General features: G+C 46.0%; 1 protein-coding gene across 1 annotated transcript in view; it reads right to left on the bottom strand.

Annotated features, from left to right (window-relative positions):
• Positions 1 to 14,253, bottom strand: part of CSMD2 (CUB and Sushi multiple domains 2) — a gene marked incomplete at both ends in the record, with an annotated part of 259,384 nt that overhangs the window by 110,769 nt on the left and 134,362 nt on the right. The window contains 2 exons of the mRNA XM_080632482.1: positions 3,404 to 3,586; positions 10,182 to 10,294. Of these exons, the coding sequence (XP_080488608.1) occupies positions 3,404 to 3,586; positions 10,182 to 10,294 (296 nt within the window). The remainder of the gene's footprint in view (positions 1 to 3,403; positions 3,587 to 10,181; positions 10,295 to 14,253) is intronic.

Genomic DNA, 14,253 nt, shown 5'->3' with positions numbered 1-14,253 from the left:
TTATTTACCTTCAGAACATGGGACGGGTCCAGAAAACTTGAAGTCTGCAAGTCTGAGATCAACGAGCTAAACCTGGTCAGAAATTCAGCTGGTTTCAGAAGGGACTCTCCCAGCCCAACTGGCAGAGGACAGGTAAAACGAGGCAAAAGCTTTGCCTTTATTCAGCAAGATGGTTACAAATGATATATATTGTCGTGACAGCTCATATCATGATCATCTATCACATCAAGTGACGGCACTGCTTGGTGCGAGTCAACCATTCAGCTAAAGGTGCAGGACAGAAACCTCAGGAGTTGTAGGTCATAGGCCCCCAGGGGCAAGGGCTGCAGGAGGAGGAAGAGGAGGAGGAGGGAAGGGAAGGGAAGCTGCTGGAGGAGAGTAGCAAAGAACCTTGTAAGACTTATTGAGCCCTGCAGAAACCCTCTGAGAGCACTATCCCCGTGCAGGGGATGCTAGCTCTTCCTCTCCTTGGCAAGGAAACATATACCTCATGAAACAAATTTTGGTCACAGGAAATGTTTTGTAGCAGGGCTTTCCAGTGCAACAGTTCACATAAAATCAGGTAATGAGTGTTCCCCTGCTATAGAGGAGTATGTTTAAACAGTAATTCCAGCCATGTATTTGGAAGTTATGGCACTCCCGAAACACCTTGCTCCCCAACTATGTCTATCCACACCTTCATCATTCTCACTGCAGTAACTGAACAACTCACCAGCTTCCTGTTATAGCTGTAATTATGGGCTGGCTCCCCATTCATAAACCTAATAATCTCCTCAGCCACAGGTAACTGTAGACTTCAGTTTGAATATTATTTCCTTTATGAGTTATTACCATCAGAGCACAAACTTCATCTAAGTACCACAATGGTTTTCCTTAGGTAGCATTTATCCGCCTGACATCTCCTAAGCCCATTTTGCTGTCCTTCAAGGCTTCAAAACTGAACATAGCTCTGTATGAAAGCAACGGCTCAGGTTATCCTGGGTTATGAGAACTGCCTTAGCTTTTGACAGATAGCACAGTTCTGTAACTTTGAAAATGCCAAGTGTCAGAGAGAACAACAGTAACTACAGAGCTGATGTGAGCACTATGAGGTGTTGCAGAGTAGGGAGATAAAGAGGTCTTCAGTATCCAGTCATCAACCCAGACATCCGCATTGCACAGAAGCAAGATACCAACCTCAGAGCACAGACAGATGGATGACTGTGCCACCCAATCCAGCTACAGTACTACAGGTTCCCAGGCTCCAGTGCAGCAGTTTCAGGCCATCAGAGACAATCTGAACATACATAGCAGGGCCAGGGATACCTTGCTTAGTAAGGGGTTTGCAGAACACGTGCACGGAGAAGGTCTTGCAAAGTTTCTCAAGTACCCTACATGCTCACCCTGAACAGTTAAAGGGATGCAATGACAACAAAGAGGATGAAGATGGAAGGTCTGTTATCATGAAGGCACAGTCACGAATTAAGAACCCATTGCAATAAGCAGATGCATTACTTAAATGGTTTGTGTTGCTTTGTCATCGAAGCCCCAGGAAATGAGTTCTCCACAATGGATTCTGTCTGCTCATAAATCATTTGCTCAGGACAGCAGGATACACCACAGTGCACTGTTTAATCTCCATCTGCATTTGTCACGCATTTGCAGCCAGAATCAGCAGCACTGAATTGTTTGCATATTCCAACTAGCAGCACATAAATCAGATTACCTTATTTTCCCACCTCATGCCCAATGCATTTACTGGTCTCCCAATATTTACAGAGAGGTATTGCTAATCCCACTACAGATTTCACACCAGGTTACATGTTTTGTTGTGTAACCTCTCTTGATTCATGCAAACTAATATAATCCTGTCCAGAATAAAGATAGGGGAGTAAAGGTATAGACAGGCTCATGAAAGACTTTTTCCACTACCTACTGCCTTCTTGATTTGTAAATATCCACAGCTGGAGGATCACAGAGAACAGAATACAGTGGAATTATTCTGACTAAAAGATTCATGCCTGTGCTGTGCTTTGCATGGACTGTTGACTGTGGCTGGATTTGGTGCCCTAGTTCAGTATCTACCTATCAAAAAATAACCCTACTTTACTGGAAGGTCTCCTTTCTATACTATTACGATCCAACACTCCCATAATGGGCACAAACTATAGGTTCAGTCTCACTGTAAACTACCAGCAAGAACCTCAACCAAACCCTCAGCTGCTCAAATTCATATGAACTTCTGGGAAACAAAAAACCCAGTAACTTCTGATGTTAGCACAGAAATGCTCTAACATTTCCCACCTCAAAAATAACCAAGAAAACTCCATTTTCCTCATCAGCACCTTTAGTTGATTTGCTTAGAAAACCAAGCAGGAGGGGATTTGTGGCATCTGGGAAAGGCAGAACTCACAAAGCAATTGCTTGCTTTCCCCAAATAGACATTTCTCCAACGCTCAGAGCTTAAATAAGTGTTTGAAAGACAGGCCCTTGCTTCATTGTTTCCCACAGTCTCCCATAAATTGCCAATGTAGGGATGCTAAAGCCTCTGCTTCCTCAGCTCCTGAGGAACCCACATCCAGCTCTGGAGCAACAAGGTTTGCTCCCTGTGCTGCGCAATCTCTTTGGCATATATCAATTCCTGCCACACTACAAAGGAGCATTTTCTACTGCAGTATTGAACACCAGCCTATTTATTTTGCACGAACACACATTTCTAAAAATTAACATTTCTGGGGTTTATATATCCATTTTCCCCACACTTTTGTCCTCTGTCGCTCAACTGAATTTTCCTTCCCTATTATTTTGTTAGGTTCAGTCTCGCTCTCCTACACCACAGCATCTGTTCAAACACTTTACCATATCCTACTAAATAGAGATGAGACAAAAACAAGAGTTTGCTTATCACCAATTGAGGAAAATACAGACACTTCTGCGTGTTTTGGTAATGTCCAAATACAACATGGTTTCTGAGCGAAGGTTCACTCAATACAATAAAGCAGATTGACCAGTGCATCTTCAAAGGACAGTGAGACCATTAAAACCCAAGAGGAACTGCACATGTAACTCCCGCTTCCATCTGAAAATTGCATCCTTAAGTCACTACTGAGAGCAAAACATCCTGCTTCTGCTGAGAGCTCATGCAACAAATTAAAACCTGAGGCCCAGCAGCAGGGAGCCCGAACACCGTCAGATATGAAGGACAATTAAATGGGAGGAATCGAATGGAGTTTTACATTAATTTCTGTGTGTGTGCCCGTGTCCGTGCCTCCTGTCTCAGACACCAAAGCCCTTCTCTCTCTCCAGAAGCGACTTGAACACGAGAACCTGCCCTATCCCTGGTACCAAGCACAGAGCACAGACATCCTCTTTACACCACCACCTCACCACATGGTATTTTAGAGCCGCCTCCTCACTGACTTACAAACACAAACTGGTTTCTGAGCAGACCACTGGCTACTCTTTTGGCAGGTAATTGTTTTCTGTCCCTTCAACTCAAAGGCAGGCTGGCACTCAAACTTCAAACTGTCCCCATGGCGAAAGGTGGATCCTTCTCTCCTGCCGTAAGCTGGGATCCCGGGATCACCGCAGCTCCCTTGGTCAATCTCTGAAAAAGAGAAAACAGAAGTTGCATGGGGGAAGGCTCTGACACAGAGCTGGTGCAATACCTGGCTTGTGTCTGTGCTGCATCCTGCTTGGCAGCACTCCGGCATCACATCCCCAGGGGAGAGCCAGTCCCCTCGGCACTGCCCTCCATGAGAGCAGGGCCTGCAGCAGCACAGAACACAGCCAAGATCCCTGCCATAGCACATGGATTTTACCACTGAGAGGCCCTCCTAAGAACCTAACTGCTTCCTCATCCTGGAATTAATCCCAACTGAATGAAAAATACAGCTGCACAAGGAGATCCTACTCTGCATCCACTTCAAGGACCTCTTGTGAAGACCACGTCTCACTAAACAAGACCAGCAAAGGGGACACAGTCGGATGTGACTGCCGGATTCCCACATCTCCTGTCTCTCCCTCCCCACCTCGCTGCTGTTTCTGCCTGTGGTGCCGAAGCAGGCAGCTGCCACCTTCCTGCACAGAAACACAGTGTTAATCTCTCCCTGCACTTGTATTCTGACTTCAAATAGATCATGAACACAATTTTCTGTTATCTTCCGCTCTGTCCAATTTCATCTCAAAAGAGCCCCCTGCTCTGTATCACTGTGTGCTGCAAAGCTTCATTCCTTTAGAGCCTCCTTAGTGCTCCCACATTATCTGCCTCACATTCATCTCATCTTCCACGTTCTCTAGTTTCTATTCCCATCATCTATGATCAGCCTCACTGTCTTTTCTCCCCATTTTCAATTTCTTACACCAAATTGGAAGCTTCTTTTATGACATTTGCTTTACAGAGGAAAACTGCATAATCCAAGATTTGCGTGACTCTATCTAATATTCCAATTTGGTCTGAGTAACAACAAGCACCTCATTATTATTCTGTCTTGAGGCAACTTAGATACAGGTGTATTTTGAATAGAAGTCACAACAAGGCACCTAGATTCTGCTACTGCTGCATGCATCCTGAACTAAAAAGTCACTGCCAGGTAATGAAGCATCCCCAAAATAATTTAGCATAGATTAATATTAATACTAAAGTTATCAGGAAATAGGTCTCTCTTTTTGCCTGTCAGTGAAAACAGTTGGCCAGGATTTATGTATCATAGAATCATGAAATGGTTTGGGTTGGAAGGAACCGTAAAGCACATCCAGTTCCAGCCTCCTGCCACGGGGGTGGGGGGATTCAAAGGGTAGCATGCATGCCTTAAACATCCATCACTGTGTCCTGGCAGAGACACAAGAAACTGATAACACTTTCTGCTACAAGCCAGCAGCCTTCACATGCTGATTTTTGTTATTCCTTTCCTTCCCACACCTTTAAGTGCAGAAATACAGGATTAGCAAGCAGCACCCACGGTGAGCTCTCCTGCAGGGTGCCCAGGAACCAGTGCCTCCAGCTCCTGCCACCACTGCAGCCTGTGACTTTGGGTGCCATGGGAGAGGGATGTTGAATGTCCTGGTACCACCCTGGTTGCTGACACTTGGTCAGAAGCTAACACACGTCACCTCCCAGCCCACCCTGTACCCGGCACTGATGGAGCCATGGGGAGCGGAAGGCTATACCTCCACATTCAGAGGCTCAAAACTCTTGAACAGACACTCACCACATTCCTGCTGCAATTGACTCCAGGGAGGGAGCCCTAAAGCCTGTGGGAGTTTTGCCATTAGGTTCAGCAAGGCTAAGCCTGCATCAGTGGCCATGGAAACTCCAGCCAGGGCCTGCAGACCAACAGGCAAAGCAGCTCCAGCTACTGCAGGAGCCAAAGGGAGCCACAAGTGCTTGGAGAATTCATTGCTTTTGTGAAATGAGGACACGCTCAGGACCAGACACTGAGACAACACAGCCATCAGGGAAGATCAGCCCCTTCGACCCTCTGCTGAGAAACAATAAAGGTGGCACAGATGCTCTCAAGGTACTGATTGAATGGTTTCCTCCCTCCCCGGGCTCCCCTCTTGCTTGTGGAGTCCTTTTCTGTCACACTCCATGAACCCAGCCGGAACATCTCTACAGAGTGAAATCACAAGTTTAAGAATGGGAGAGAAATACGAACTAGAACTCACATTCTCCGCTGTGCACATGATGCCCTTGTTAGCAGCAGGCAAACAAAGGCAGAAGTTTGATTCCAGCACAGAGGTCAGAAAACAGAATTTCTGTCCTCAGAAAATCCCCTGGCTCCCACATTTCTTTTCAGACATAGGAAAATGCATGAAATATTCAGCAGGGCAGAAACCCCCAAAATGAATGATTCAGAAATATCAAACCACGTTCCTTCAATAAGGCTGAAACGTTTCTCCTGATGAATGTTTAAAGTAAAATCACTTCCACATTAGAATAATAAAAGTCAAAACTAAACAAGAACATCTAAATCAAGTATTTTGACATCAGTAAAATGAAACAAGTTGACATGAGTCTCTCAGAACTCCTCCATCAAATATTATATCATGCAGATAAGATTTTTACAAAACAGCGTTTTCTAACAGAAGGTGTTTCACCAGACTTCTTTCATCAGCTATTTATGCTATTTGTCTTCTGGTGGTGGGTGGGAAACTGGGTCCCTTTGCTCAGCGCAGAGGCAGGAGCCCACACTTCCAGTGTGAGTAATGAGAGCAAGAACCTCCCATACACATCTGCACAGAAGCACCGCAGGCACCCCAGATTTAGGCCACCCTCCTCCTGGGGTTTGGTGGGAATTTCCATTCCTGCCTGACTCGGTTTTGGAGCAAAATGAGAGGTTTGGAGCTGCAAGCAGGCACCGCACCAGGAAAACTCCACTTCCCGGAAAAAACATCCGTAAGACGTGGGATCTGTGGGCACTCAGAGACCACACATGAGGAAACCACCAAATGTTACCCCCAAGAAATACTTAACCTCACAAACATTATTTCATACATGTATTAATTTTGCTTAAGCTACTGAAAGCTAACAGTGTTACGTATGTACCCGAAGGAATCAGGACCAGGGTGTTTCTGTTGCCTAGTTCTGCTTGTTGATTCCAACAATGAGGAAAAAAGGATCTAAAGAGGAAATCCTGTAAGGAGGATGAGGGGATAAGCTAAGAAGGAAAGGCCCTTTCTGCTTATCTCTGCCACATCCCCAGGTCTACTGAAAGGTATTCCTGCTCCTGGCAGGGGGTTGGACTAGATGATCTCTGAAGGCTCCTTAGAAACCAAACCATTCTATGATCTAAAACCCTTGTGCAGGGTAAATGCACAAACTGAATCCAGCAGGCTCATTAAAACCCCGCGGCATAACATCAAATCACTCCTGCTGAGGTTTATGTAAGATTTAAATACAAGAAATGTGACCCTGGGAGCAGTTCAAGTCAACCCATCATAAGCTAAAAGCCTTTGTGCCTGTTGGTTCAGCAGTATTTCAGCGCTCATGTTTTATGACATGAGTCAATACATTTAATGGAAAAGCAGAGCAGGAAAGAGATGAACACTTAAAAGTTTTCTGACAGAATTCCACCATCAACAATATTGGGGGGTTCAGTAACGTAGAACCTATCAAAATAAGTAATGATAACTACAGGTAATCAGTGAAAGCTACCTGAGCTTCTTGGTGAAACCTGCGAGCACTTCACTAGGCAAAACCAAGTCAGTGCTGCATGGCAGGGAGCACAGCTGACCTGGGAAATTTGGAGGAACCATTTCCGTGGCTGTGGAAGGCATCAGCTCCATGGGGAAGGAGCCAGCTGAGATTAAAGGAAAGAAGGGAGAAGATAAGGCCACAGGAGGCTGCGCACCCTCTCACAAGCCAAGCACGAAATTGCAGCATCCATCAGGTCGCTGTAGTTGTGAGAAAGAAAAGACTTCTCTAGCAAAGTGGAGCTTCATACAAATTTCTTGTGACAAGCACTGGAAGTCCCAAGCCATTGTTCACCATTATGAGAGAATGTCTGTTTAAAAGGACGTAAGTGGCTGAAGCTGAGACATGGCAGATTTAGAAGTAATCTTCATGAACATTAATGAGCCAGATCCTCAGCTGGTAAAGACTGACATGGCTTAATTGAAAATCAATGCTGTCACACTGAGCATTTCTTCCAAACACATCCCATCTTACAGTGCAGATCTGGATAAATCTGAATCCAGATACCTTGTGCTTTGTGTCCTCTTCCTTTCCCGTTACTCAGAAGTGAAGCAAAAGGACCTGGCTGGCTCCCCCTTCTTGGGAGCCCTCCATTAAAAATGTGATGGCATACTGCCCTCCTCAGCACGGTCCTTCCAACAGGTCCTTGAGTCTGTGCATCAGTAAATCACTTGGGCATAACTGCTTCAGCCCCAGCAACAGGCTTTATGATTGCACTACACTTCAAATGAACACTAAAACTCACATGTTTTAGGATAGATGGCTATTTAAACATACTCTATAAGTAATACTCTGCCCTTGTACTAGGCAGATTTTTGGTCTTGACTTTATATAGCTCCATTAGCTGTAATTTTCCTCTCGCAATTAGGAAGAAGCGTGGCCATAAAACTGATACTGAAACTTGTTAGAAGTTGTATATAATTTCATAATGTATTTGGCAAGTGCTAATTGCCTCTTACTTAAATGTCTCTTCCTTTGTAACTCAAAGCATTTGCAAAAACTAAGAGAGTTTTATGGCCAGGCTGATGGGAGGTTTGCCTAACCTCAGGATAGCACCAGCATGGGCCTCAGGCATGGAGTGTTTCTTTGTTCATGCACAAATCCATTCTTCAAGGTCAGTGAGGTGCTGTACAAAAAACCATGAAGATGGCCAGAAAAAGAGATTTGAACGATGGGCAAAGGCAGCTTCTACTCCTAATATGTGCAGAGGACGGGTGCTCCTTGGGAAATGTGCCTCCTGTAAGGCTCACCAGGGGCCAGCAGAGCCAGAACACTCCCTTTTTTCTCTTCTCTAGGAGGTTATGGACATTGAAGAGTACAGCTAAACAGGCAGCAGCAGCACGGGTAAAGCAGGGACAGGAGAAGCACATTTGACATTGGCATCTCCATGCAACAGGACTCCAAACCATGAATGATAATGGTGATACCCAAACCCAGCGGTGAGGTCAGAAGGAGCAAGAGCAGCTCAGCCTTGCTATAGATCAAGTACCAATAACATCAGGGCAAGTCAGAGGAGGGAAAAGTCACGCTCCTCCTAGATTCAGAGTTCACAGAAGATGAACAACAGTGTAAAGAAGTCCCTAAATCATGTGCTTTGCATCTTTATGTACTATAGTATAGGGTAAACTGAAGACTTATCAAGAGACTGAACGAATATGCCCACATTGCCCTTGGGATGACACTAACAAAGCAGACAGGATCTCAAAGCGGAGCTGGAGAGCACTTCTACCCATCACAGGAGGGCTGGGTGCAGCAGCACGTGCTGCCAAGCTGCCAGCAATCACCCACAGACAGACGTGGTAGGAGATAGACAGCACAGCACTGCAGACAGCAAAGCTTTTACGCTGGAGCACTCACAGCCGCTGAGACTGATAGTACCATTATGATGTTCCCCAGACAATCTGGCTGGATTTGCCTTTCCTTTTCAATGCCATTATCTCTTATCTATCCCCCTCTATGCCTTTTCTGCTGACCTGGTCCTGCCATCCTTCAAATACTCCAGCATCATGAGCCAGTCTCCCCTCCAAGGTACTGCTCAGCCTGACTGGACAGGCTGACATTTAGTCCAGTTCGGTTTTCTGGAGGTCAGGTCCCTTCAGATTCCTACCTTAGCATCCATCAGCAGCACTACGATGGGCAGGTCCTGGCCTGAACACAACTGATACTTCCCTGAAACACGGTACATCCCAGAGAAACCTTTTTAGGAATGAATGAACACTAATGTGAATTTAGGACCCTTGAAAGGAGCAGATTTAAATGTTACTGCTGATGTCAGTGGAAGCTCCCGGTACTCGGACGTTTCAGAGAAGCCCTCACGCCTGGGTGAAGGTTTGCGTGCTGACTTTTAGGCATCAGAGCCAGAAGAGTAAGCCATCCTTGGTGCTCTCCCCAAATGTGGAGACACGAGATGGAAATGTCTGGAAAAATCCAGAAATGCAAAGCGGGAACCTAAGAAAAGCTTCAGCCTGAATCCCCCGGCACTGATGTGAGTTAGAAGGAATACTTCTCCATCCCACTTTCTCTAACTTTACAAATACCTATGATAGCAGCAAAAGCAGAGGTTTATGACACACTTCAGCATTCACATCCTAATGCACTTTACGAGTTTCTTCTGAAAACTCCCAGCACTAACTTCTGTTTCATTTGTACTACTCCAGATCAGGCAAAGTTTAAAGCAGTCGATACCACCCAGTTCCTGGAACCACCCATTACTTGATCTATTTTCTCTCGCAGACACAGTCTGTTGCCATCAGCTGAAATTCACCACTTCTTTTCCAACAAAGCAGATGAAATGGCAATGAAACATTACCCACCCGGCCTGCTTCCATGGAAAAGGAATCAGGAAAGCTGTTCTTACTGGAACAAAGCTTCAGTTTTAAGGAAAAAAAGTCTGCAGAGCTTTGATATAATTTAGAGAAGCATCTTTCTTTTCTCCCCAACAGCTGCACCCATCTCATCCCTGCTCCTTTTAAACCAGGTAAATCCTGAGGTACAGGCTTGGATTTACCTTCATACGTTGCTTTGAATCCCAGCAAGTTGCTGACACTGTCTGTCTGGAAGAGGAGCCACATCTGGTGGTGTGTGCTGACGATGAGATCAGGCACTGTGGTGCCTGTCAATCTGCAAAGATAAATAAGCACAAGTAAACAGCCTGTATGTGTCCCCAAAGTTATTTTCCCACCAAAATAAAGGCCACATATACCTCTGAGGAGCAGAAAACAAGAGCAATGCCAACACAATTAATAACAACCCCAAAACAGAACACTGTCCAAAAACCTGATAGATCTTCATGACTGATGAGCCTCTCAGTATGTTTCTGCATGCTACCTAAACAGTTTTCTACCACAGCTGAGAGCCTGTGAGTTATCTTCATCACTGTAATAATTTCATACCATTATTACAATATATTATCCAGCAGCAACAGCAGTGATTTCCTTGTGCTGAAACCAAACATAAGCAAACAAACAGAATTCCCAGACCCAGGTGACTGAATCCTCTTACCTGCCTTCATTTCTAGTATTACAAGTGTTGACTTTCAGCACATCCTCTGCTACCTTTCTAACCTGACACAGGAGTTTCCACAAGGCTCCCCAGAAGACAAGGCACAGCCTCAAATCTGCTGAATGCCCTGGGAACCCTTGAAAAGTGTCACTAATCCAGGCAGTAGCAGTAGGGGATGATGGGGACATTGCCTTCAAGGATGCTCCTAGGAGAGCTGAAGGGATTTGGAGTAATATCACCAATACACCCGTACTAATGAGCCACGCGTGGCTCATTCAGCCTTCAGGATTAATCCCTCGTTGTGGTTCAACAGAGAGTTTTATCCCCATCCACAGGAGCACAGGTGGAGGCTGAGCACAGCTCCTCTTCCCTCCGCTTCCCAAACCAGAGCAGTGGAGCGTGGGAAGGGATCGTTGTTGCAGGACTGTGAGTGTTGCACTGCCTGTCTTGGCGGCAGCGTTTAGTGTTGTTATTACACTGTTTCTAAGGTATCACATGTGGTGAATCTATCAATTCCCTTAAGCACAGCTCCTGCGAGGGCAGAGGTGGGTTTGCCTGTTGTCACACCTCCATACATACATATGAATACTGTGCCTTCTGCCTGGCATCGCTCTCAGGTACAACAGCAGCACCTGAAAGACTTCTGGATAAAACTAATCCCCGAGCTATGAAGGCAGAATTACTGCAACCCAGTACAGCAAGGGCAGAAACCCAGCAGCTGTATGTTGATAGCATCCTGTGAACAAATGGAACTTGCAACCTCCAGGCGTAATTGGTGCAATTCCCGGTTTCCTGTAATCAGAGCTGGTTTGGCTGCTCTGCCAATTGCCATTTGTTCAGGGTGAAGTCAAATGACTTCTTCAAGGCTTCTGCTACTTACTCTACCTGCTTGACATTCCTAACCCTGGCTACCTGCTAGGCTCTTCCCAACAGCCTTGCTACCTAAAGTAAATGGGTCCAACCTTGCCATGCACATTAACTCCCCTCCCCATTCCAGAGACTTTCACCAGCCACACACCCACTGGGGACCACTGCAGCCCTGAAACCAGCCACTGCTCAAGCTCTGCCCATGGAATCTGGAGTGTGGTTTTGTCTGAAATCACACTTGTATCTCCCAGGTTCATCAAAGCCCTCCCAGCTCTGCCCCCACCTTCACTCTGTTACGGTTTTGATCTGCATCAGAAATATTATTGATCCCAAGGTGCAGGTAAATTAAGAAATAATCTTGTTTTAATGACTGCTTCGCATCCAGGGAGTCTGATAGAGAGTGCACAAGAAATGCTATTGTTGATTCTTATCAAGTCATTTAAGCAGCAGCCAGGCAGGAATGAGGAATATAACCAAGAGAAAAACCTTCAGAGGTTTGTTCATGCTTTCCCATTCCACTTTAACAAGCTGAATGATTGATTTGGGTGCTTGTTACTTTCAGGAATAAAATCCTCTCTGCAAGTCAGAAAGCTCAGCCTAACAATCTGTTATGTTCTCTGAGATGCATTTTACAGGGATTAGAGTGAGACTGGAAACAAATGGTCCTTCATACCTCAGTTTGGGATAACGTCAGCTGCTATGCAAGTGGATTCAAGAGTATTTCTTGATTAGAAAGGCTGCAGGACCGAGTTCCTCTTGACTAGCCAAGAATAAATGAAGAGCAGCAAGAAAATTGGAACTCCTATCTTTGACAGGATGTTGAGTTCTCCAAAACCCCAACTTGTATCCAATGGATATATCTGATACATGGAATTATAGCAGCTAAGAGGGCAGCGAATGCCGAGAGAAGTTGTCCATGGTCTTTCAATGACATTTGTTGCAAACAGAGAATTTCAGTGGTCTTCACACTTCTCCCACAGATCACAGAATCCCAGCCTGGTTTGGGTTGGAAGGGACCTTAAAGCTCATCCAGCTCCAACCCCTGCCATGGGCAGGGACACCTTCCACTGGAGCAGCTTGCTCCAAGCCCCTGTGTCCAACCTGGCCTTGAACACTGCCAGGGATGGGGCAGCCACAGCTTCTCTGGGCACCCTGTGCCAGCGCCTCAGCACCCTCACAGGGAAGAGCTTCTGCCTAAGAGCTCATCTCAGTCTCCCCTCGGGCAGATTAAAGCCATTCCCCTTGGCCTGTCCCTACAGGCCCTTGTCCCAAGCCCCTCTCCAGGTTTCCTGCAGCCCCTTTAGGCACTGGAGCTGCTCTAAGGTCTCCCCTTCAGGAGCCTTCTCTTCTCCAGGCTGACCCAGCCCAGCTCTCTCAGCCTGGCTCCAGAGCAGAGCTGCATCAGCAATTTAATGGAAAGTTCTCCTGCACTGGGAGAAGACACCAGACCCTGCACCTTGTGCAGCCTCAGCTATTCTGTATTTGCATTAGCAAGCTGTTGAGTGGCTGATACAGAGTGAGAAAATGAGGAATGATTAAAATGAGATCTAGGAAAACCTTCATGGGCTTTAGGCAAAGAGATGGAATTTGGGATCATTTCAGCAAGCAACCATTACCAACCACTCCCCTGGCAGCAATTTGCACATTTTGACCAATCAGCTGTGAAATGTTCTGTGACACTGTAATTACAAACACTTCTGCAATAATCCCTTCACACTTATATACAGGTTAGAGCTCCTGACCTGAGCACCCATGCTCATGTTCTGAGAAGAAATGCACAGGAAAACAATCCTCAGAGAAACAGGCTTTGAGAAGACAAGCAAACATTACGAGAAGTGAAAATGGGGTGGAGGTTGATTCACAAGGGAAAACAAGAGAGAGGAGGAATTCAAAACCACAATAACTCGTCCCAAGTCTACCGGTTGGAAAGAGCACAACAGCTTTGCTAAAGCAGCTTTTGGAGACCTGTTTGCTCTTCTACATTTTGTACTAGACAATGAAAAAAGAGTGTCCTTCAAGTTCAGACACAGCTGGATGCTGGTGGCCCCGGTCCCAACACCCATTCACCGCTCCAGATATTCCTTCCAAAAGTCACCGTGACTTTTCCCTGCTTCTGCTCCAGCACCTGCCCTTGCAAGTGCCCTGGAGGCATCTGAGACTTGGACAAACAACACTGGCTCACATCTCCACTCCCAAGAGGCAAACCTCAGCCCACCAGGGCAAGAAGCTGCACTTCCAGAAGCAGTCAGCAACTGAGCACAGTCACAGGCACGACTGAGCTCCAAAATACGGAGCAAAATACCTGTAGGTGCTCCGAGCTCACCTGTACCCGGAAGCTGAGGCAGCAGCAACCTCCGCATTCGCACCTCTCTGCACAACTCACACTCTGCGCTGCTCTCACGCTCTCCTGGCTATTTGCACACGCAGGCAGGGCTGTACTATGTAACTCTGTGCCTGCAGTACTGAACTGCACTGCTCAGAGCAGATCGGCCAAAGACATGGATTTCCTGAAGTACTCAAATGTGCAGCACCCCGAGGTCTCCATTGGCTTTTAGACTTTGGATTTCCATAAAGCCACACAGTATTTGACTTGAATGACTTAAAGAAGCTACCTCAGAATCACTTTCTTCAGTGAAATGGATCTGAACGATGCACAGTTACCACAGCTACATTTGAATGATACACAAATGGATTTCTCGCTGACCCTTCAG

Source organism: Psittacula echo (assembly GCF_963264785.1).
Source record: "Psittacula echo genome assembly, chromosome: 21".
Taxonomy (NCBI): domain Eukaryota; kingdom Metazoa; phylum Chordata; class Aves; order Psittaciformes; family Psittacidae; genus Psittacula; species Psittacula echo.
This window is presented reverse-complemented; position numbering and strand designations above follow the sequence as displayed.